Raw genomic sequence first — 25,950 nt, forward strand, 5'->3', positions numbered from 1 at the left:
CGCAGAGAGCCTGATGTGGGGCTCCATCCCAGGACCCCGAGATCATGACCTGAGCTGAAGGCAGAGGCTTCACCCACTGAGCCACCCAGGCGTCCCAAATGCATATTGAAGTTTGAGAGGCCCTGCTGTGGACAGTTGGAGCTCATCTAAGAACTGGAAGGAAGTCTAGCGTTGGAGAACAGGAGGAGCAGTGGTGCAATGGAGGCTGAGGGGAGGCATGAATAAGATCATGTAAGATTTCACAGATGCCCTGTTTGTGTGTGTGAGGGCATGTATATGGAGCCTTGGGGGAGAAATTCTTATTCACAATATATGGGAAGGCATTGATAGAGTTTTTTTTTGAGGAAGAATGACATCATCAGATTTGCTGTAAGATACACAGTCCTCAACTTGACTTTTTAGTAGCATTTTGCACAGTTGCATTAACTCTTCCTTAAAACATTTTAATCTCTTGACTGTTGGAACTATACTCTTTTATGGTTCTCTTTCTGTCTTCCTGACTATGTCTTCTCAAGTCTCCCTTGCTCCTCATGAGCATGTCATGAGGTGTCTCCTCATCTCTTGACTTCGAAACATTGGAATACTCAAATATACTGGGATCTCTTTTCTCCCCTACTTCCAAGGTGTGATCATGGCTGTAAATACCATCTATATGCTGATGCTGTCATTTACTAAGATACATGCAAAAGGATGTTCATTTTTGTTACAATAATTAAGAACTGGAAACTACTTGGGTGTTTTATCAATGGAAGATTTTTTTATGACACATCCAATGATGGGATGCATTGCAACCTTGATTAAGAATAAGATAGTGCTCTGTGTTCTGAAAGGAGGTAGAACTAAATATATAAACAGATATATGATTGTATACAAATTTTTGTGTGTGTGGAAGGAAGAAACTGTTAACTGTGGTCCTTTTGTTTTCATTATAGATTGTACACTAATTCCATAAAAAATAATACATTTGTATTTTTTGTGTGCTTTATATGCTATATGTTTGCCCTTTGATTTTTAACCTTTGTTTAGTTGTGTCCCTTGTAGATTGCATAGACTAGAATATTTTTTAAGCCAATCAAAATTTTTCTTATAATGGGTCGAATCACCCCCTATTCATTTAATAATTGTTATATTAGATATATTTGATATTATTCTTGTCATCTTACTTTATATTCTCTTTTCTTGCTCTTTCTTATAATCTATCATATTAGCCAATATTCGTACATGTGTTTTTTTTTGTTTGTGTCATTGTCTGATATCTAACATTATGAGATAGAAATCTGAAGCCAGCCTGTTTTTATTTTATTTGCAAGTAATCTATTTCCTCACCACTCCTCCTAGATGCTTCTAGGACTTTAAATTTTGCCTTAAATAATGTCACTAGCACATGTTTGGGAGTGGATTGTTTTTTAATTAATTTTTCCTGATACACAAAAAACGCTTTAATTTACTACCATCCAGAGATAGTACTGTTTACATTCTTAAATATATGATTCCAGGCTTTCAGTTTAGGACTTTTTCTATTTTATTTTCAATAGTATTTCCATTCTATTTATCTAATGACTTTCTTCAGGTATATCAATTAGCTATATGTTGGACCTTTATTATCTATCCTCTACATTTATCATTATTTTGCTTACATTCATATCTCAAACCTTTGTTCCAAATCAATTGTTTCATTTTCTGTGGTATAAATTTTAAAAATTTTTTCTAACTACCATTTTATTTATTTTTGTATTTATTTAAAGATTTTATCTACTTATTTGAGAGAAAGAGATATAGTGAGTGAGAGAGCGAGAGCACGCCTGGATGGCTCAGTTGGTTGAGCAGTTATTCTTGATTTTGGCTTAGGTAATGATCTCTGTGTGGTGGGATTGAGCCCCGAGTCAGGCCTCCCCCACCTCGGTGGGGTGTCTGTTTCTCTCCCCCTCCCCTGCTCACATGCTCTCCCTCTCTCAAATAATAAATCTTAAAAAAGTACTTTTTGATTTCTATAATAAATTTTTTTTCAAAAGAATATTCTTCATATAACTTTTGGATGGTATATTTCTTTTTTATACACTTCAGACTGTCTTCATAGAATTTATATTTGATTTTTGTGTGTTCTCACCTTGAGTGAAGATAGGTCATTTCTAGCTGCCCAAAGTTAATATCAGATAGATTTACCTGGCATTTCTTGATTGCTCATCTTGGAAGCAATAGAATACTATGTTTAGATCTTAAGTAGGTGCACCAGAAGATGCAGTTTTATATAATTAATGCTATCATTCAGAATCCTGAAAGGTATTTGGGGTGGGATGGACCAGGTTCTGAGAATTTTACCTCTATATATTTTTTCTGTGATTGTTAACTATTATACTAGAAGCTGGCCTTTTCCATTGGCTTTTCTGTATGATGAAGATTATTCCAGGCTTTTTTTTTTCCTGTGCATGCACATATATTATATATACATACATTTTACAAAAATGATATTGAAGGTGCTGTTTTTGAGTTTATGTTCCTTTGAGGATTCTTGTTTTAAAACTGAAATAGAGACACATGAGTAATTATTTTGACTTATTATCTCTACTACTTAATGGTTTACAAATGAACTATATAAAGTATGCTGACATTTCAAAGATTTTATCTGAATCTTCTAAATATTGTAGTGATATTTGAATATGAAAATAAGATTATTTAATAGGAAATGTGTCGAGATGGATTTGTTATATAATTTAATATTTTTTAAAAGATTTATTTATTTGAGAGAAAGAGAGAATGTGAATATAGGAAAAGGCAGAAGGAAAGAGAGACAAAATCTTCAAGCAGATTTCCCACTGAGCACAGAGCCTGACATGGGGCTCCATCCCAGGACCTTGAGATCATGACCTGGGCCGAAATCAAGAGTCGGATGCTGAACCAACTGAGCCACCCAGGCACCCCTATATAATTTAGTATTAACAACACCTGTATATAAATGGAAAAAGTCTTTCCATTTCCCAAATGAAGAAAATGTAATTCAGAGATTCTGTGACTACCCCATGTATATAGGGCTGGTAAAAAAAGCTAAGATTCAGAACTAGAGCTCCCCTATTCTAAATGTCGTTTCTATTTTATCCCGCTGTTTTGTGAATTTGTGAAGACCCTCTCATTTTTTTTTTCATGCTTCATTTTGGATACTTGTTATCCTGTTTTCAGAACCAATCTTGATATAAGCCAGAAAGAATCTGAGAAGATCTAGTTGGATATGCATATTTTATTTAACCCTGGTGTTCTATAGTTGATTCATTGTGACCCAACATTGAAAGCAGGGCTTCTGCTTATATTAGGGTGGAGGTCCTTACATTGCTTGTTCCTTCTTAACAACTGAAATTCTGTTTCTGAGTACTAGGCCACGACCGAGGCCCTGCTAACTGTGGGAGACTTCCCTGATATTAATTACTTAATTGCCAAAAGCTTTCACTGAATACTATCTGGCTTTGTTTTCCCCATTTCCAGTTGATGCCCCCCCCCCCAACCTCCACTAGAACGTGCCACGGTCCCAAGCCAGAACTTTCTGATGCCACTTCTAGCGCACTACCACCTGTGGTCTGTCATACTGTGTTTGGAATATTGTTTTCTATCTTCTGGTCTATATTTCCTTACAATGTGGGTATCTGGACCTGACTTTCCCTCACTATGCCCCCATTTCCTGCATTGTCTTCCATTCCTCAATGGTTAAGTCTAATCCTGGCCCCACCCCCATCCCTTACTTGGCCTTGTTCCTTGCTATGTAATCCAGGCAATGACCCAAGATACACAAAACACATAAGACTTAATTCCTGTCTGAAGTCCTAGCTGGGGATATGTCACAGAAGCACATGTTTTAGTGCCGTAAGAGATCTTACCCTTCTCCTAGTCTAACTTTCTCATATTTATGGATGAGGAAACTGAGGGTAAATTTCACACTCCAAATAACAGCTGGTAGCAGAGTTAGAAGTAGAATCAACAGTAACTTCAATTAGACTTCTATTATATCCATTTTTAATAAATAACACTTATACCTAAGTAAGGCTTAAGCATATTTAAAAAATACAGATTGAGAGTATAGAAGTCATTTTATTATGCACTATCAATGTTTGATGAGATATTAGATTAGTGTATTTTTGATTTTATGTGGAAGTATAAAAACAGGAATTATTTGGACATTTATCTGATCTCATAACTCAGTATGTGAAAGCTGAATTTTTTTTAAAGCAAAGCAACGTCATTCCACCAGATGTCACTGTTTGCATGTAACAATGAAGTTAAACTGATTAAAAATAAAATCCCCCACTTCCCTAATCATATTTTGTAAAAAAAAAATGAAAATCTATATGGTTATACTCTTATTCTTCTTTAGATTTATTATTTTATTAAGCTTATATTCCCTGAATTTTTAAAAAAGTTTCAGTGTTCATTACCTCTACTACAAATTTTGAAGACTAAAGAAAATTGTCTGTAATCTTCAAGAAGACAAACTCTTAAAGTCTTTTCAAGATCTAGGAGTTTGCTTCTCAAGCAACATTCTTTGTAAGTTATTATTTCCTAAATTATAGATTGTGACTGAATAAGGGGCTGTGAAATCAAGTATTTCCTTGCTTGCTACAAGCACTTGAAAAAACTGTTGTGTTGAATAGAATACTCGATTGCATATAAGTATTATTTTGGCAAAACTTTTATACATGAGCACTCTTAAAATATCCCCATATACATCTTCTCTGAGTTGTATAAAAGCAACTGTGAGCTCTATCCTGTGAAACCTCTTCCAGGTTTTGTCCCCCAAGAAGCAAGATAAATTCACTAAGGAAGGGATAGCAAAGATGTGGTAGGCCTTCTCTGTTAGGGTAATACCAAGGAGGGGAGAAGGGTGCTGCAGGGAGAACCTTTCTGTATGCTTCATAGGATGGAACTCATGTTCACTTTTATGTAACTCATAGAGTATGTATGCAGAGATTTCAAAAGAGTACTCCCAGCTTAAAGCAAATGTTTTCCAAGCTTCTTTGACAACAATCTACAACAAAAAACCACATTTTATATCTCTGGCCCATGAGAGACAAGGAAAGAGGTTTAACTCACTCTGAGAGAAGTGGGCATGTTTTCTTCATTCAATACCCTCAATAAGAGCAATAATAATTGTAATAGCTACCACTTCCTGAGCGTGCACTATGTGCAAACTCTCACATGTATTATTTCTAAGCATTAGAAGACTGAAAGACCTGATCACTGTTACTATAGCGAGATGAAGAAACAGACCTTAGAAGCAAAAGTGACCTATTCCATATAGAACAGCAAGAGGCCAAAGTGGGCCTAAAATCCTGGTTTCTAGCCTCATTCCAAAAGCTAGCTCTTCTCACTGTATCAGTGAATTTTAAGCTTCCCCCTGGAAAAGGACCATCTAGAGTCTATGGTGAGTGTATCAATTCCTAGGCTCTATTCCCACGGAATTAGAATCTCTAGAGGAGGAATCTGTGAAGCTATAGATTTGACGAAATCCCAGAATATTCTTATGATCAGGCAGTTTTAGGAAAGATTGCAGTACATCAGTGCTTTTCAAACTTCAGTGTACATCAGCATCATCTGCAGGGCTGGTTAAAACAGAGATGACCTGGTCTACCCTGAGATTCTGATTCATTAAGTATGATAGGGGCCAAGAATTTGCATTTTCTAGCAAGTTCCTATGTGATGTTAATGAACTGGTTTGGGAACACACTTTGAGAACCATTGCAGTACCTGTGATTCTCAGTTCCTCAGGACAGAGTGTAGGACTGTCTTTGGCTGTGAGACTTTTCTTGATGAGCCAAAATACAACAATACTTATTCAGTATTTACTGCATTTACATCCACAGAAGAAAGAAAATGAGTAAGAATCACTTTTCTCCTCAGACCAGTCTACGTCTACTGTGAAAAAGATACACGGAATCAAAAATAGCATATCCAGGGCACCTGGGTGGCTCAGTGGGTTAAAGCCTCTGCCTTCGGCTCGGGTCATGATCCCAGGGTCCAGGGATCGAGCCCTGCATCAGGCTCTCTGCTCAGCAGGGAGCCTGCTTCCCCATCTCTCTCTGCCTGTCTCTCTGCCTACTTGTGATCTCTGTCTGCCAAGTAAATAAATAAAATCTTTAAAAAAAAGAAGTAGCATATCCTACAATGAAAGATCAGATCAAATGCAGCAGGAAAACTAGGGAAGGAAAGGTGAATTTTGACTGGGTAGAGGGGAATTTATAAAGGTGTGATGAGGGAGTTGCAATCTGAAGGCTGCCTTTTCATGATTTTTATAGCCACACTGTTACTGTCATTTGGACAGTAGCTTCCCTGCAGCTCCTTAGTAATCTGGGCACCTTGAGCACCTTTCACATAGTGAATGTAGGTTCAGTCAGGAGTTAGGGAAGGAAAGTGGGATCGGCAAGTAGATGGTGCTCAGACTGTGGAGGACCCTGAATGTGGGGGCTCAGGAGCTTGAGTTTATACAATGTGTATAGTCATTAAAGTATTTGGGAAGGGGGTGATTGATGACAACTCTGGCAGGGGATATAGCATGGATTGGAGAAGGGAGAGTCTAAGGTAAGGGGCCAGTGAAGATGATATCATAGGACTCAGATGAGAGAAAATGCAGTGGACAGGATAGACACCACGGAAGGAGAAGGAGCAGAACCAGTGATTACTGCTGGACATGAGGGAAAGGTTGGTTATGAAGAGATTTTCAGTCTGAAATGGTGTTTTCCAAAGGGGGAGAACTCTAGAAAGGATTAAGTTCTTCTCTCTGGAAATAAAGAAGGAAGTAGGGAAAGTCTGGAGAAAAATTTCAAAGTAAATGATTCATCTTTGTCATACATAAACAGTGGCTAATCTTGGATAGGCTTTCAGTAGGGTCCTCCCTACATGTCTGCCAGAGCTATGCACTCTAAGATGTCCAATGACTTCTTTCACTTCTCTTCCTGTCAACCACTACGCCTGTTTCTTTAGTGCACATTTGGAATGTGACAAGACAATAAGATGGGGATGACTCTTACTACCTTGTTTTTGGTATAGAGCTTGATAAAAACACAGCAGTTCTCAAGATGGCTTCTTAAAGTCGCACCTCTCCTTCCTGATCTTGGAAATACTTTACTGATCTTGATGTATGTTCTCTCTTGGCTCACTATTGCAGCCAATAGACTTTGCCCTGTTTTTTTCTATATGTATCAGTCATGATTCAGTTTCAGAATACAGAAATATTTTCAGCTATTTTAAGCAAAAAGGGAGTTAGTAATGAGAATTTGATGCTTATAAAATCAGTGGAAAGATTGGGAAAATGGGCTTTAGGCAGGAGGATTTCCAGAGATGACTCACATAGCACACTTAACTGGCTGCCAAGGGAGCTGCTCTTTCTAGCATAGTCAGGAAGGTAGTAAATCTGGAAGTCAGTACTGGCAACATACCACCTTAGTTGTGATTCAGGGATACAGTGGCCTCTATTGTCACAGGTTTTGACTCTGGAACCACAGTATTTCTGTTTGATACGCTCACTGCCACCGCCCTTCCCCGCTACCAAAAGAAGAAAAACAACCTAAAAACAAAGTACTATTAACTGAAAGGCTGCTACAGTAGAGCTCAATGTTGCCATGACTGTTTGCCAATAAAAACATGGGAACCTTCTGCCCTCCAGATTGTTAAGTGAGTGCATCTGATAAGAGGATCCTAAATCACATCTAAGACACTGGCTGCCGGAGAGTTTTACCTCAGTAGCTCAGGAAAGCACATTAGAAGGAGGATAATTTGGGAGTTGAGGGGCAGTCTACTATACTCACCATAATGGCAGTTGAACTTTATCTTCTCTTTGAATTTAAATATTTTGACTAATTGAGATAGGAGGCTGTTCTCTGTGACTCTACTTTGGCAAACCCTATCTCCACGAGCCTAACTTTGGGTGGGCCTGTTTTTTAAAGAGCTGGTATGACAGGATCGGAGGGTTTCAGCATATTATTAAGTTAAGTATAATACTTACTTGGGTGGTTTGCATACTCTTAGTCTTCACATTTGATGGCTCATAAAGTGATTGTCTGTTCATCTAATAGTATATCCAAAAGAAGGAAGGAACATTGGCTCTAAATACTTCCATGTGAAATTGATACAGCCATAGTCTGTGCAAGCCCATTTTGTACTCATTTTATAGTTCTTTTATAGCAAGTGCAAAAATTAGTACAAATTAATACAAAATTTAATACACAATTAATGTTATTTTAAAGCAGTTTGTAAGTCAGTCATAAATAACATATTTTGCCTTCAAATTTTCATTTTATTTATCTCTTTGGCTTAATTAAGACTTTTATTTATAAGTTTTGTATCTCACAGATATCCTAATATACATATGTAGCCTAGAAGGGAAAACTTAATGCTATAGTTTTTTGCTTCATCCTGGCAAGATATGATTTAAGAAGAGAAAACTTTACCATGAGAAGGCAGCTCTGCTTGGGCTGACACTTCATCTCACTCTAAAACATGGCACCATTTCCTGTGGGCTTGGAGTGGGAACAGGTTAGTGATCAGAAAGTAGAGACCTTTTTACTTCTTTTGTAATTAGGCTTTCACAGTGTGAATTTATTATTCCAATATAATAAAACCATCATAAAGGTTACTACTAAAATATATACAGAACCAGAGATAAATTATTTTGAATCATTTCCTATTTCTGATCATCTGACTTCTGCACAATTTCTGCCTAGTATAGATATCACATGTTAATGTGTTTGTTTCAGCAGAGATATGGAATGAGACTTATCAGTGATCTCAAAAACAAATTTATTGTTTTTATTATATTATAGAATACTGCAAGGAATTCCTGTTGTGGATCACAATCAAGACTATGTTCCAGTCCTCCCACCACCACCAGTGGTACTACCTCAGCTGACACAAGGAACTAGACAACTTGCTCCCAAACCATACCTACAACTCTTGGGAGAAGAAGTAAGAACATCCTTTAAATATTACTTCTCTGTACCTTACAGTTCTCAAACTTTTTGGTTCCAGGACCTTTTTATAATCTTAAGAATCGCTGAGGATCTCAATGATTTATGTGGGTTATATCTTTTTTTTTTTTCCAAGATTTTGTTTGTTTATTTGAGAGAGGGAGAGAGAGCATGTGCATGAGTTGGGGGGTTAGGGGCAGAGGGAGAGGGAGAAGCAGACTCCCCACTGAGCAAGGAGCCTGACATGTGGTCTTGATCCCAGGACCCTGGGACCATGACCCAAGCCAAAGGCAGACGCTCAACCGACAGAGCCACCCAGGTGCCCCGTAGGAGTTATATCTATTGACATTTACAAATATTGGGAGTTAAATCTGAGAAGACACTAAGTGTTTATTTACTAAAAATAACAGTAACAAAATAATATGTTAACATAAAATGTGTTTTTGAGAAAACTAGGGTTATTTTACATGTTTTGCAATCTCTTTAATATGTGGCTTACTAGAAGATGGCTGAATTCTCATGTCTGCTTCTGCATTAAATTTTGTGGTAAGTTGTTTTGGTTGAAATATATAAGGAAAATTCTGTCTCATGCAGATGTGTAGTTCGAAAATATTATTTTAATATATTTTTAATATAATTATGGATATTTTCTTTTGATAATATGCCAAAACTTAACAAGTAGTAGTTTCTTGAAAGTTGTTGCAAGTCTTGTACTTCTAGGGAAGATAGAGAAAAAGTACTTTTATCTCTCCCTCTTCTGCCTGCTAAGTATAACTAAAAATGCTGGATGTTACAAACATAAAATACTCTTGAAAAGTGGAGAACAAAACACATTAACTAGAAACTTTGACACCCAAGAAATGACAGGGCAGTGAGTTAGTTCCTTGTGTTTTCTTTTTTACTACATACATACTAGACTTGAAGCTGAGAAAGCTATTAATCTGGAAACAAATAAGCAAAGGAAAAAAAGCTCCAACAAAAGCCTGCTCTCTTTAGCCAAAGAGACAGGAAAGGGCAGCCTAGCAAGACAGAACAATTTTTAGACTGTAACTGCTCCATTCCAGCTAAATACCACAGAAAAAAATTGGCCCCACCCCACCATCAAAAGCCTAGTGGGCAATTGAAACTTTACTCTTGCCAGAAGGTAATGAGGTACTCTTACACCCCTGCCAGGGTGGAATCAAAAAAGTTTGAATGTGGAGCTGGGACTTTCATCGTAACAGAGGATTAATGAGATTCCCCCTCCATATTGTCAGTGCCAACCATATGGGGATCTTGGACTTCAATCTTCAAGTAGTAGTAATGACCACAGCTCCGCTTCCCCACTGTGATGGTATCAGAGGAAGCCTAGTGGAGTGTCAGCTAAACAGAAGCATTCAATAAGATGAAGAGTCAATGGCATTTTTCACATAAGTAGAACAGTCCTGAAATATGTATGGCGCCACAAAAGATACTGAATAATCAAAGCAGTCTTGAGAAAGAGAACAAAGCCAGAGGTATCATGCTCCCTGATTACAAACTATGTTATAAAGTTCTAGTAATCAAAACAGTATGTTATTGCCATAAAAACTGCCACATAGATCCATAGAACAGAACAGAGAGCCAAGAAATAAACCCGTGCATACATGGTCAATTAATTGATGACAGAGGAACCAAGAATATACAGTGGGGAAAGGACAATCTCTTCAATAAATGGTGTTAAGTAAACTGGACAGTGACATGGAAAAAAATGCAACTGTACCATTACTTTATACCATACACAAAAATTAATTCAAAATGGATTAAAGATTTGAGTGTAAAACCTGAAACCATACAACTTCTAGAAAAAAACAGATGGTAAGCTCCTTGACATTGGTCTTGACAATGATTTTTTGGATTTAACACCAAAAGCAAAGGCAACAGAAGCAAAAGTCAATAAGCAGGAGTATGTCAAACCAAAAAGCTTCTGCACAGCAAAGGAAACTATCAATAAAATGAAGAGGCAACTGCGGTGCCTGGGTGGCACAGTTGGTTAAGTGTCTGCCTTTGACTCAGGTCATGATCCCAGGGTCCCACTCATGCCTCTCTCTCTCTCTACCTGTCTCAAATGAATAGATTAAATCTTTAAAAAAGTGAAAAGGCAACCTACTGAGTTGGAGAAAATATTTACAAATCTTATATCTGATAAGGTGGTAATATCCAAAATACATAAAGAACTTATGCAACTCAGTAGCAAAAGCAAACAAAAACCACCAAAAAAAACATGCAAAAAACCAAAAACAATCCAATTAAAAAATGGAAGATCTAAGTAGAATTTTTTCAGAAAAGATACAGATGGCCAAGGATGCTCAACATCAGTAATCATCAGGGAAATGCAATTGAAACCACAAGGAAATTTCATCTCACACCTGTTAGAATGGCTATCATCAAAAAGACAAAAAATAACAAGTGTTGATGAGGATGTGGAAAATAGGGAATCCTCATGCTCTTTTGGTGGGAATGTAAACTGGTAAAGCCACTATGGAAAACAAGTTCCTTAAAAAAATTAAAAATAGAACTACCACATGATTTAACAATCCCACTTCTGGATATTTGCCCAAAAGGAAGTCAAAACACTAACTTGAAGGGATATATGCAACCCACTCATGTTCATTGCAACATTATTTACAATAACGAAGATATGGAAGCATCTTAAATGTCCATTGATGGACGAATGGATAAAGAAAATGTGACAGCACACACACGCACACCCATGTACACACACACGTGTGCACGCGCGCACACAGAGAAATATTCAGCCACAAAAAAAGGATGAAATCTTGCCATTTGTTACAACATGGGTAGACCTTGAAGACATTATGCTAAGTGAAATAAACCATACAGAGAAAGACAAGTGATTTCACTTACATACAGAATCTAAAAACACCCCCCTCCCCCCCCAAAAAACAAGCTCAGAGATACAGAGAACAGAGTGGTGGTTGTCAGAAATGAGGGGCGGGGAGGTGGGAGATATGGTGAAGGGAGTCAAAGGTACGAACTTCTGGTTATAAAAAAGTTGGGGATGTAATGCACAGCATGGAGACTATAGTTAACAATACTGCATTGCATATTTGAAAGTTGCTTAGAGAGTGGATTTTAAAAGTTTCTGTTCACAAGAGAAGAAATTCTGTAACTATATATGGTGATGAATATTTTGTTTGTTTTTTATTTTTTAAATTATTTTTATTAACATTGTATTTTATTAACATGTATTATTTGCCCCAGCAGTACAGGTTATGGTGATAAATATTAACTAGTTAATATTAACTAGACTTATTGTGGTGATCATTTTGCAACATATATAAATATCAAATCATTGTACTGAAACCAGTATAATGTTATATGTCAGTTATACTTCAATAACAAAAATAAACAGAAAGGAAATAGAAAATCTTAGGAAAGAAATAAAAAATATTAGGAAGAAACATAAACATTTAAGGATTAAAAATATAATAACTGAAATAAAAAGCCTAGTAGACAGGCTCAAAAGTAGAATGGAGGAGATAGGAACCAGTGAACTTGAAGATAGAAGAATAGAATTTATCCAGTTTGAACAACAAAGAGAAATAGATTGAAAAAAAAATTTACAGACTTGTGGGAGCAGGTCCCTTAAGGACCTGTGGGCATATAGTAAAAGATCTAACATTTGTGTTACTGCATTCCTGTAAGGAGAAGAAAAAGAAGAGGTGATGGTGACTGAAAATGTGTAGGAGAAAAAAAAATTTCCAAATTTACCAAATTTGGAAAAAGACATATTTAGGAAGTTGAACAAACCCCAAGAAGGAAAAATCTAAAGAAATTTGTAGTAAGCCATATAATAGTCAAACTTCTGAGAAATAATGACAGAAAAAACCTTGAAAGCACCAAGAGAGAAACTATATGTTATCTGTAGGAGAAAAACATTTGAATAGCAGTGCATTCTCATCAGAAACTAGGGAGGCCAGAAATCAGTCCTATATTTAGAGAAAATATCCTTTGGGAATGAAGGGGAATCAAGATACTTTCAGATGAAAAGGAAACCAGGACAATTTGTTGCTGCCAGATTTGACTTAAAAGAATGACTAGAGGAAGTTCTCTAAATAGGAAGAAAATAATAAAAAAGGAATGTTGGAGTATCTAGAAGGAACAAAAAGAAGTAAAACAAAAATTTGATTAAAGCAAAAGTTTCCTTCTCCTTTTGAATGTTCTCAATTATGTTTGTCAGTTGAAGTAAGAAATTACTGTTATTAACTGTATAGAGGAAATGTTTAAAATAGTTATAAATGAGGAAAGGTATAAAGGGAAGTAAGGTTTCATATTACTTGAACTGGTAAAATGATGACATTTGTAGGCTTTGATAAATTATGTTTATAGAATATAATTCCTAGATCAAAACTAAAAAGCTATACAAAGAGATACACTGAAAAACACCATAGATAAACAAAAGTAGAATTTAAAAATATGTCCAGATAACAGGAAGGCAAGAAAAGAAAACGAAGTAACAAAAGATACCAGAGAGAACAAACAAAACAAAAAATGAAATGGCAGGCCTAATCCCCAAGATAAATGTAAATTGTCTAGGTACACCAATTAAGTGATAGAGATTGCAGAGTAGATTAAAAAACATGGCCCAAGTAACTGGCTTCAAATATAATGACATAGGAGGTTGAAAACAAAAAGGTAAAAAAGGTATATCATGCAAACATAAAGAAAAGCAGATTATTAGTTAATATTAATATCATTAATATCAGATAAAGCAAACTATGAAGCAAAGAAAATTATCAGAGACACAGGGACATTGTATTATGATAAAAGCGTCAACCAACCAGGAAGACATAGCAATCTTGAGATGTTTGTGCACCAAAGAACAGACCTACAAACTATATGAAGCAAAAACTGGAATGAGAAATAGGCAATTCCACAATTACTTTTGGAGACGTCACCACCTCTCTAAATAATTGATAAAAACACTTAGAAAATCAGCAAAGTTATAGGAGAACTCAAAATTCCATTAACCAATAGAATCTGGTTGAAATTATAGAACATTTTACCCCCCAAAAGCAGAATAAATATTCTTTTCAAGTTCCCATAGGACATATACCAAGATAGAACATATCCATAATGGGCTCAAATTAGAGATCAATAACAAAGATAAGAAAAAAATCTCCAAATATTTGGAAGCTAAACAATAAAGTTAGAAATAACTGTGCATTGACAAGAAAGTCTCGAGATTAAAAAATATATATATATTTATATACTAAATATATAAATATATATATTATATATAACATATATATTTAAGATTTTATTTATTTGAGAGAGAGCAAGCATGAGCAGTGGGAGGAGCAGAGGGACAAGCATACTTCCCACTGAGTGTGGAGCTGAATGGACACAGGCTCAATCCCAGGTCCCTGAGATCATGACCTGAGCCAAAGGCAGACACTTAACAGACTGAGTCACCCAGGTGCTCTCCCCGCCTTTCTTTAAACTGAAAATGCAGCTCCCACTCAGCAATAAAAAGGAAGGAATTCTTGATATATGCAGCTGTGAGGATGAATCTTCAGAGATTTACACTGAAAAAGCCAGTTTTAAAAGATTACATACTGTATGGTTTCCTTATATAACATTCTTGAAGTAATGAAATTATAGAAATGGAAGACACATTGGTGGTTTCTAGGGTTTCAGGATGGGGGGACATTGGATGAGTGTGTCTATAAAAGGACAACATGAGGGACCCTTGTGGTGATGAAAATGTTTTGTATTTTGACTGTTAATATATGCTTGTTATATTGTACTATAGTTTTGCAAGATGTTACCTTTGAGGGAAACTGGGTAAAGGATAGGTGGGATCTCTCTTACTATTTCTTAAAAATGCATGTGAATCTACAATTATCTCAAAATAAAAAATTTAATAAAAAATTGTGATCATTAGAGCGAAAAAAAAAGCAGTTGAACTTAGTTATAAAGGTAATCTTGAGTGATAATTTGTGTAGCTAAAAGAGAATGTATTAAGTGATAATTCCCACAGCTAAAACCACATTAATGACTTTCATGCCTTGATACATTAAAAATCTATTGTTGTTCGCCAAAGGCAAGGGAAGCAAGGGCAAAAATGAACTATTGGGAGTTCATCAAGATAAAATGCTTTTGCACAGCAAAGGAAACAGTCAATAAAACCAAAAGACAACTGACAGAATGGGAGACGATATTTGCAAATGACATATCAGATAAAGGGCTAGTATCCAAAATCTAGAAAGAACTTATCAAACTCAACACACAAAGAACAAATAATCCAATCAAGAAATGAGCAGAGGACATGAACAGACATTTCTGCAAAGAAGACATCCAAATGGCCAACAGACACATGAAAAAGCCCTCAACATCATTTGGCATCAGGGAAATACAAATCAAAACCACAATGAGATACCACCTCACACCAGTCAGAATGGCTAAAATTAACAAGTCAAGAAATGACAGATGCTGGCTAGGATGCGGAGAGAAGGGAACCCTCCTACACTGTTGGTGGGAATGCAAGCTGGTGCAACCACTCTGGAAAACAGCATGGAGGTTCCTCAAAAAGTTGAAAATAGAGCTGCCCTGTGACTGCAGTTGCATGACTAGGTATTTACCCTAAAGATACAAGTGTAGGGATCCAAAGGGGCACATGCACCCAAATGTTTATAGCAGCAATGTCCACAATAGCCAAACTACGGAAAGAGCCTAGATGTCCATCAACAGAAAAATGGATAAAGAAGAAGTAGTATATATATACAATGGATTATGCAACCATCAAAAAGCCTGAAATCTTGCCATTTGCAATGACGTGGATGGAACTAGAAGGTGTTATGCTAAGCGAAGTAAGTCAGTCAGAGAAAGACAATTATCATATGATCTCACTGATATGAGGAATTAGAGAAACAAGACAGAGGATCATAGGAGAAGGGAGGGAAAAATTAAGACGAAACCAGAGAGGGAGACAAACTATAAGAGACTCTTAATCTCAGGAAAAAAAATGAGGGTTGTTGGAGGGGAGTGGGAGTGGGATGGATGGGGTGCCTGGGTGATGGATGTTGGGGAGGGTATGTGCTATGGTAAGTGCTGTGAATTGTGTAAGACTGATGAATCACAGACCTGAACCCCTGAAGTAAATAATACATTATACGTCAATAGAAAAAAAATTTATTATTTTGTACTTCGAGTGGATTTTTTTAATCCATTTATGATTTGTAACATTGTACATCAGTTTTTTATTCATGTTACGTTGTTCTTTTTTTTTTTTTTAAAGATTTTATTTATTTATTTCACAGACAGAGATCACATGTCAGACAGAGATTACAAGTAGGCAGAGAGGCAGGCAGAGAGAGTAGGGAAGCAGGCTCCCTGCTGAGCAGAGAGCCTGATGCGGGGCTCGATTCCAGGACCTTGGGATCATGACCTGAGCCGAAGGCAGAGGCTTTAACCCACTGAGCCACCCAGGCGCCCCATCAAGTTACGTCGTTCTTAAGTGTTGATACATTTCACTATACAATATCAAAATATATATTTTTAATATTACCAGAAAAAGGTTTTAGCATTGTGTTAGAAGGTGGAGGAGGGACAGTAAAATATCCTCCAGACTTAGGAGGCACTTTGAGACTGAAAAATGAAGCAAACCACTCCATACTATTCACACAGTTTATTCAGGGTAACTGCTGACAAGGGGCGATTGGGCACACAAATGACTTAGGTATGATGCAGGTAATCTCTGTCCAGTCTGGACCTTAATCCCTAACTTTTATAGAGCGAGGTGCATGGAGGTGAGTTCAAAGGGTAGTCATCTCAAGTGACGCCATTTATGCACCAGTCATCTCAACCAGTTATTAAAAGTGGAGCCTTCTGTGCACTGAGATCAGAATAAGCCTTCTCACATTCCTGTCAGGGTATACATTAACCTCCATGGGTCCTGGAACATGTGGCACTGAGGGAAGTCTTTGCACAGGCATGAACAAGATGGAGAGCCAAAAATGGAGTCAGTGTTGTCAACACTCCTACACACTGGGAAGTGAGACTCATGGTGAGAGACTCCTTCTATATGGTGAGAGACACACATTTCCCAGAATTTTCATTTTTGCTAAAAACTTAAGTTTTTTCATTGGCACACCTACTCTCAATGGTTTTATTTGAAATGACACAATTGCTTCATTCATTTTCAAGAAAATGTTTGCTGTGTACTCAAATCTGAATGAACAGTTTGATGTTTGTCCTTCAGATGAAAATGGTGGCTAGTTCAGTTCACAACTCTAACATTAGCACATGTGTTTTTCCTCACAACCAGCATCCTACTTCACTGTGGCCGCAGGAGCACTTCATGTGTATTTCTCATTCCGTCGCATTGATGTGCACTTAAAAAAAAGATGTGTTTTAAAGTTGAGATATGAGTGCCTGGGTGGCTCAGTGGGTTAAGCCCCTGCCTTCGGGTCAGGTCATGATCTCAGGGTCCTGGGATCAAGCCCCACATCGGGCTTTCTGCTCAACAAAGAGCCTGCTTCTCCCTCTGTCTCTTTCTCTGCCTGTCTCTCTGCCTACTTGTGATCTCTGTCTGTCAAATAAATAAATAAAAATCTTAAAAAAAAAGTTGAGATATAATAAAATTAATATTTTTTCCTCCTTTCTGGTGGGCACTTTTAAGGTGCAGCTGCTTTGATTCATGCTGAGCTGCCATCAGTTTTGCCCCCCCCCTTTTTTTGCGTTATCACTGTAAATTTCAACGCAGAGGAAAGGCAAGTAGCCTCTAAATATTATTGAGTGAATAGTTTTCAGGTGTGGAAAGGTATTGAAAAAGTTTGGAAGGACCCTTGGAAAGGTCTTCAGCTCTTTAGAGTTTCAGGCCACATTTCGAAAAGTCTTGTTCATCCTTATGTTTCACTTATATGAAGCTTAATTTACCCCTAGGAACTAATTTGCATGTCTCTCTCCCTTGGTGAACAGAATTTCCCAACTTTGGAGGAAAAGTCAGGAAAATACAATTTTATTGTATTGGCTTGTAATATACATAGTACCCATAGGGATTGTGCAGGTGCTATTATACTAAGTTGCTTAATAGTAATCCAGTTTGCTCTGCATTATCTATCCTCCTGTTAAGTACTGGCAGCTACCAACCCATCATTTCTAGCCATTTTCCTAGTTCTTCTCTTAGAAAGTTCTGAGCATTGCAAAAGAAATCAATTTACCATGATGAGTGTTTTTTCACTGGTTTAATTTGATAAATTCTCTCCTGAAGGTGCACCTATGCTTTTCCTTGATAACAAAGTTGCTGTTTGCTTAGTGAGACATTTTCCTCTCTTCCCACTTGGAGGGTTGTATCTTGCTTACTTTAGGGGAATTGTTTTATTCTGGAGGCTTATGCTGCGGGACATCTATCTACTACATGGAAGGAGTAACTGTATTGTGTATGTCCTATCATTTGAATGCCTGAAATCTTCTTAATTTCTAGGTAATCTTTGGAAGAAGAGCTGTCAGCTGATTTTGGAAGGTTTTATACATCTTTTTAGCAATGACTTTGTGGCTCTAGGTCTATACAGCATAAAGTAATACAGCGTGCCCAGCAAAACAGAGGACAAATGAGATGGAAACTTAATTTTGAATTTGTATGGTGGACAAATTAACAGGACAACTGCATAATCTGCTTTTCTCTAAAAACTCTGTCAGTAGATAGAAAACGCTATCAAGTGAATGGAATGGTTGACGTATATCTGACTAGAAATAACAGTGGTCAAGGCTCAATGTCACCTTATAATTGTGGATCTTTACTTACTGTGTTTGGGTCTTTGTAAATTACTCTAAAAAGTCTGTAACATCCATACTCCAGGAGATGTCACTCTTAAGGTTTCATAGTTAATGCTGCAGTGATGCTTACAAATTGATGCTTTAAAATTATTTGAGGTCATTTTTCTCTTGAAAAATCTTTTTAGGGAAGATGAATAGCCCAATTAAGTGTTATTAAAAATCAGTGGAAATATAATTACCAATATACCATGCATTCAAGCAGCTATTATTTTTAAAATCTTACCATATTTTCTTGAACATTTTGCCATGAATGCCTGATTATTTTTCTGCCTCCATTTTAAATTTTTTAATTTTTATAAATTTTTATTATGTTCTTAGTCACCATACAGCACACCATTAGTTTTTGATGTCAAATATATTTTTTTTAAAGATTTATCTATTCATTTGAGAGAGAAAGAGAGTGCATGCATGTGTGTGCACGGGGAGGGGAAGAGGAAGAGGGAGAGAATCTCCAGCAGACTCCCCACCAAGTGCACAGCCCAACATGGGGCTTGAACCCATGACCCTGAGATCACGACCTGAACCAAAATCAAGAGTTGTACGCTCAACTGACTGAGCCATCCAGGCGCCACAATGCCTCTGACCATTTTTAAAAATAATTTTGTCTTTTATTGTTTGCTTTATTATTATTTATTGATAATGAACTTAATTTTGTAGAATTATTTTAGAGTACAGAAAAGTTACAGAGGTATAGAGGTTTCCTATATATTATACATTCTGTTTCCTCTGTTATTAATATGACCGTATTGGATTGAATAGTGGCCCCAAAGAGATATATTTAAGTCCTAACCCACAGTACCTGTGCATGTGACCTTATTTGAAAACAGGGATTTTGCACATGAACAGACACTTTTCCAAAGAAGACATACAAATGTCTAACAGACACATGCAAAAACGTTCATCATCATTAGCCATCAGGGAGGTTCAAATCAAAACCACACTGAGATTAAAAAAAAAAAGAAAATAGGGTCTCTGCAGATATAATTCAGGATTTTGGGATGAATCCTGGATTTAGAGTGGGCCCTAAATCCAATAGGACAGGGTCCTTATAAGAGGAAAATGCCACTTGAACACACAGGGAAGAACATGTGACAGCAGAGGCAGAGATTGGAATGACACAGCTGCAAGCTAAGGAATGCCAAGGACTGATGACAACCACTTCAAGCTCGAAAGAGGGAAGAAAGGATAATTTCCTAGAGCCTTCAAAGGAGCATGGACCTTCCTACAACTTGACTTTGGACTTCTAGTCTCCAGAGTAGTGACAGAATACATTTCTATTAGTTTAAACCACCCAGTGGTTATTTGTTATGGCAGCCTTAGGAGACTAATACAGTCGACAGTATCATGACCCCGTATTTATACATTATTATTAACTAAGGTCCATACTTCATTCAGATTTCTTTAGTTTTATATAATGTCCATTTTCTGTTCCAGGATCACATCCAGGATACCGCATTTAGTTGTCATGTTTAGTTGCCTTAGGTTTCTCTTGGCTGTGACAGTTTCTGACACTTGGGGGAGTAGTGGCCAGATATTTTGTAGAATGTCCTCCAATTGGGATTTGCCCGATGTGATTTTGGAATTAAGACAACCAAGGTAAAGTGCCATTTTGATCACATCATATCAAAGGTACAAATTATCAACCTGTGTTATCACTGTTGATGTTAATGATCTAAGGTAGTGTTTGCCAAGTTTCTTCATCATGTAGTATCCCTTTCTCTCCGTTTCCATATTATAGTCTTTGGAATATGGAATTGTGCTCTACCTTCTTGAGGGTAGAGTATAACAAAAAAATTAATCTGTATTTGTACAGATTTGTCTATTCTTATTTATTCATTTAATTATTTGTATCAGTATGACTCATGGATGGTTGTGTTGTACTTTAAGTTATATTCTAAAAATACTTTATTACTATTATTATTATTATTGTTTTGCTAACGTATTTTGAGCTTTGGTTATTAAGAGTTCCTTCAGTTGGCTCCTATGTCTCTTCTAACATATCCCATTATTGTGGGATTTTAAAATTTATTTTTATTTTTATTCTGTTTTTTAAGGTTTTATTTATTTATTCGACAGAGAGAGACAGTGGAAGAGGAAACACAAACAGGGGGAGTAGGGAAGGGAGAAGCAGGCTTTCCATGGTGCAGGGAGCCTGATGCAGGGCTCCATCCCAGGACCCTGGGATCATGACCTGAGCCAAAGGCAGACGCTTAACAACTGAGCCACACAGGCTCCCCTTGTGGGATTTTTTAAATACTTTTTTCAAAAACAGGCTCAGAGAATGTCAATTTTCGTATGGTTTCACTAATTTGTGGAACATAAGGAATAGCATGGAGGACATTAGGAGAAGGGAAAAATGAAGGGGGAGAAATCAGATTGGGAGATGAACCATGAGAGACTATGGACTCTGGGAAACAAACTGAGGCTTTTAGAAGGAGGGGTTGGGGGAATAGGTAAGCCTGGTGATGGGTATTAAGGAGGGCACAGATTACATGGAGCACTAGGTGTTATATGCAAACAATGAATTATGGAACACTACATCAAAAACTAATGATGTACTGTATGGCGACTAACATAACACAATTAAAAAAAAACCAAAACAAAAATAAACAAAAAAACAGGCTCATCTTATATATTTCCTGCCCTAGTCCATAGACTCGGCCATTTATATAAGAAACCCTAGTTGCCTTTATTGGAGAATGTGATTAGAAACTAAGATCTAGGCATTAGGTGTGCTTGTTGGTACCAGGCCTTCTCAGCTGACACAGTAGGGAAATATATTTGGTATACTAACTCCTGTAAATATTTCTATAGGTAACCATCTGTGTCTAAATTAAGCTAAGTAAGAGTTTATACTGATGTCTTCAACTCTAATCCATTACCACATGATCATTCCAACCTCCTCCCTTGCTTTTCTTTAAACTCCCAATCCAACAGCGATAACCCTGGCTTCTACCGTCTTCCATCTATTTACTTAACTGTTCAATTCCAGTAGAGAAGTATCAGAATTATTAACCCATATTTCTGTGAGATACAATTTCACAACTAAATTCAGTGTTATGTACAATTTCTTTTGCCTTTACTCTTGTAAACTATATTCATTTCCAAAGCTACTAAGGTCAACAACTCTCTCCCCAACCCCTTCAGTGAGGTTGTTTCATACATTTCTAATACAGTTAGATTGTGTTGTTATATTCTGCATTCTACCCTGAGATTCCTCTTGATTTCCTAAATGATTTTTAAAAATTTACACACATAGTTTCTCTCTTTGTGCTCTAAAGTTCAGTAAGTTTTGATAAATGCATGTTATATAGCCACAATTCCAGTATCATATAGAATAATTTCACCTCCCTAAAAATTCACCTATGCCTGATTAAGTTTTTTTTTTTAAGATTTTATTTATTTATTTGACAGACAGAGATCACAAGTAGGCAGAGAGGCAGACAGAGAGAGAGGGGGGAAGCAGGCTCCCTGCTGAGCAGAGCCCGATGTGGGGCTCGATCCCAGGACCCTGGGATCATGACCTGAGCCGAAGGCAGAGGCTTTAACCCACTGAGCCACCCAGGCGCCCCCTGATTAAGTTTTATTTTGAAAAAGTTTGGATAAACAAACAATTATAGAAACCAAACTAATGTACACTTGGGGAAACTTCATCAAGAATTGATGCTAACTTTTTGTCATACTTGTTTTAGATTTTTAAAGTAAACTTAAAAAATAAGTCCTTTTGTACTTTTTTCTAATTCTTTTTCTCTTCCTCCTTACTTAAGGGCAGTTACTGTTATAATTCTGGTCTTTCTCATCCATGATTTTATACTTTAATAGATATATTTGTGACACTAAACAAAAAATACTATAGTTCTGTGTATTCTAGAGATATTTATATAAGGGACACTATTTTGTTTCCATCTTTCTAAAACTTGCTTATTATACTGTCAATACTAGGCTTCTAGGATCCATCTATAGTTTATAATTTTGGGGCTTGAATAGCCCTATAGTATTAGTTATATGACTATGTCATATTTTATTCATCTGTTTTTCTATTAATGGACATTTAGATTGGGCTTTGCTTTTTGCTATTTCATAGCTATATTAATATTTTTAAAAAGATTTTATTTATTCATTTGATAGACAGAGATCACAAGTAGGCAGAGAGGCAGGCAGAGAGAGAGGGGGAAGCAGGCTCCCCGCTGAGCAAAGAGCCCGATGCGGGGCTTGATCCCAGGACCCTGAGATACTGACCTGAGCTGAAGGCAGAGGCTTAATGCACTGGGCCACCCAGCGCCCCTATATTAATATTTTTGTACACATCTCTTCATGCAAATGTCTAAGAATTTTCTTAGAATATATAACTGGAAGTGAAATTACTGGTTCATATGGCATGCACATTTTCTATTTTCCTAGGAATGGCCAGCTTGCCTCCAGTGTGGTTCTAGTAGTTTCCCCACATTCTCAGCATAAATTGGAATTGCCAACTTGACATTTCTGCTAATCTGATGGGTATGAAAAGTTGTCTTTCCCAGAATTTCAGAGGCTGTGGAACCAGTCAACTCACTATCTGGGCCACTAGAAATACTTTTGATAGGAGTTTGGGTTCTTAAACTGCAGATCATTTGTTAGTTTCTAATAAACTTATTTTATTTTCAAAGGTGTCTGCTTATCCAGGATGTACGAAGTTGTTTTGGAGTCTAACTTCACCCAAATTCTCTGCCCCAGTATCTGTTATGAAGGAAGCTCTATATCCAGAATATGAGGTAACCTGCAGAATGACTTTTCTCTGTTGTTGTTTAATAATTAAATGGTGTAATTGATCATGACATTAAATTTTACTGGAGAGTTTTATGGAAATTGTCAGACAACTATTGGCATAATTAAGAATGACTAGATGGTACTATAGTATTATACTTAACCATATTACTTTAGCCAGTCAAGAAGATTGTTCTGTTTTCTTTTTGAAAAAATATTTTATTTGACTGAAGTTCTAAGATATATAAGATCTTCATGTTATTGGTTTTTAAAGTGAACTTTTAGTTAATTTAATGTTAAAAAAAGCTTAACATCACTCAATATGATTATCACTGTTTTTTCTTTCTTCCTTAAGCAGTGTTTTCTCTCATTTTATGTTATAGTGATTATTTTAAAACTTAGAAAAATCAATTGACAAAAACCAAATTCACCTATTATTGGTGAAGACTTTCTGCAAGACGATTACGGCCTGCTTTTTGGGCCATTTTCTTTTATGGTTAAAATTTTTTCTTCCTCTTCTTTTCTCTCCCCTCCTTCTTTTTCCTTTTTATTTTTTTTCCTCTTAAAACAGTTCTGTGATGAACATTATTGTGCATAATCTTTTAATGGTACTTAGGGTTATTTTATATGCATGGGATTTAAGGCAGCTTACTGAAACTCATATTGGAAAACAAACAAGTAGTTGAGGAAGTCATAGGGAGAATATGAGAAAGGTAATAGTGTAATAGAGTCAAAGGTAAAATTAAATTAAAAATTTCTGTCCATATATGCTGTTGCTTGAAATGGAAAATCAATTTACCTCTTACCTTCCTTGCAACCAAGGCATGGATGGAATCACATTCATATTTGACCTATTCTGAATGTTAATATTTAAACATCTTTACATTTTTTCGATTACTTGGTCATGTTGTATTATGCTTAAATATTATGTTGAATTCTTTTAGGCGGTATTTTATTTTTAATATATATTCATGGTAAATACGTATGTAATATCATTTTTTTTCTTCACTGGACCCTCCTATTAGGCTTATTCTTGCTTCAAAAAGTTAATTGGGTAGCATTTCATTTTTAAAAAATACTCTGAAATTAATATAGCATAGAGATAATCTAGAAAATTTGGAACAACTCAGTGGAACATTTGAACTATTTGCAAAGGTAATTGGTTGACATTTAGAATTTTTTCTTTTCTATAATATTACACTGTATGTTAACTAACTAGAATTTAAATAAAAACTTAAAAAAAAAGAATCCTGTGCTTAGCTTATTGAAACTACACTGAGTATAATATACTTTTAAGTATATCTTCCTTCATCATGATGTAAATGTTTCCAAACATATGTACAGAAGAATATTGGAATAATTTATGCTTAACTCATTGAAAAAAAGCATTTTTTCTTTTCTAATTTTTGGGTTGTTCAGTGTTTTTTATTTGTTTTATTTCTTATTTTAATTCCAATATAGTTAACATACAATGTTATATTGGTTTCAAGTGTACAATATAGTGATTTAACAATTCTATACATTACTCAGTGTTCATCATAATAAATATACTCTTTAATCCCCATCACCTGTTTCACCCACCTCCAAAGAGCAGGGACCCGACTGTGCCTTGGATCACGGTTTAAGGTAACCCCAATCTGAAAGCTTACGCCTCGGCTCTGTCTCTTTAGTCAGCTTCCCTGCTCTGATACCTGACAGCTCTGCCACACTCAGACTCCCCCAATCTTTTTGTGACCCTGCGGGACATGAGACCACAATGTTCCCGCGAGGGTTCTACCCCTGCTTAGCCTCTGGAGTAATGTCCCTCAGTGGAGCAGACTTCTAAAAGTTCTGATTTTGTGCTCCATTGCTCTGCTGCTTGCCGGGAGCCGCTGCCCACTCCCCCCCCCCCCCCCCAGTCTATCTTCCCGTGGCTTCAGATTCACTTCTCTGCATGTCCTACCTTTCAGGAAGTGGTCGATTTTTTGTTCCTAGAATTGCTGCTCTTCTTCTCTTCTATCTCCTGTTGAGTTCGTAGGTGTTCGGAATGGTTGGATAACTATCTAGCTGAACTCCTGGGATCTGATGTCATTTCAGTCTGCTACTCCTCCGCCATCTTGCTCTCTTCATCTTTTGTTTGATCTATAAAACACTGTGTATGTAGGGACACCTGGCTGGCTCAGTTGGAAGAGGATGCAACTCTTGCTCTTGGAGTTGTCCGTTTAAGCTCCGTGTTGGATGTAGAGGTTACTAAAAAATAAATAAACTTAAACTGTTGGGGATTTTCAGCAGTTGTGTCTTACCTATTTCTTCACGTGTTACCAGTAGTTCTTTTACGTGATTAGAAGCTGTTTTATCCTTATTATGAATTTAGCAATGTTTTACCTTTTTTATGAATTCTGTCTCATCAATTTTAAATGAGCAACTTTGGTTTTTTTAATGCTGGAATTCTACTGTAATATAG

General features: G+C 36.6%; 1 protein-coding gene across 1 annotated transcript in view; it reads left to right on the forward strand.

Moving 5' to 3' along the window:
- TTC6 (tetratricopeptide repeat domain 6) overlaps nucleotides 1-25,950 on the forward strand; it is a gene marked incomplete at its 3' end in the record, with an annotated part of 209,867 nt that overhangs the window by 92,297 nt on the left and 91,620 nt on the right. Inside the window, exons 6-7 of the mRNA XM_080809740.1 lie at nucleotides 8,799-8,940; nucleotides 23,411-23,515. Coding sequence (XP_080665866.1) covers nucleotides 8,799-8,940; nucleotides 23,411-23,515 — 247 coding nt within the window. The remainder of the gene's footprint in view (nucleotides 1-8,798; nucleotides 8,941-23,410; nucleotides 23,516-25,950) is intronic.

This window comes from Martes martes, assembly GCF_963455335.1.
Source record: "Martes martes genome assembly, chromosome: 7".
NCBI classification, from domain to species: Eukaryota; Metazoa; Chordata; class Mammalia; order Carnivora; family Mustelidae; genus Martes; species Martes martes.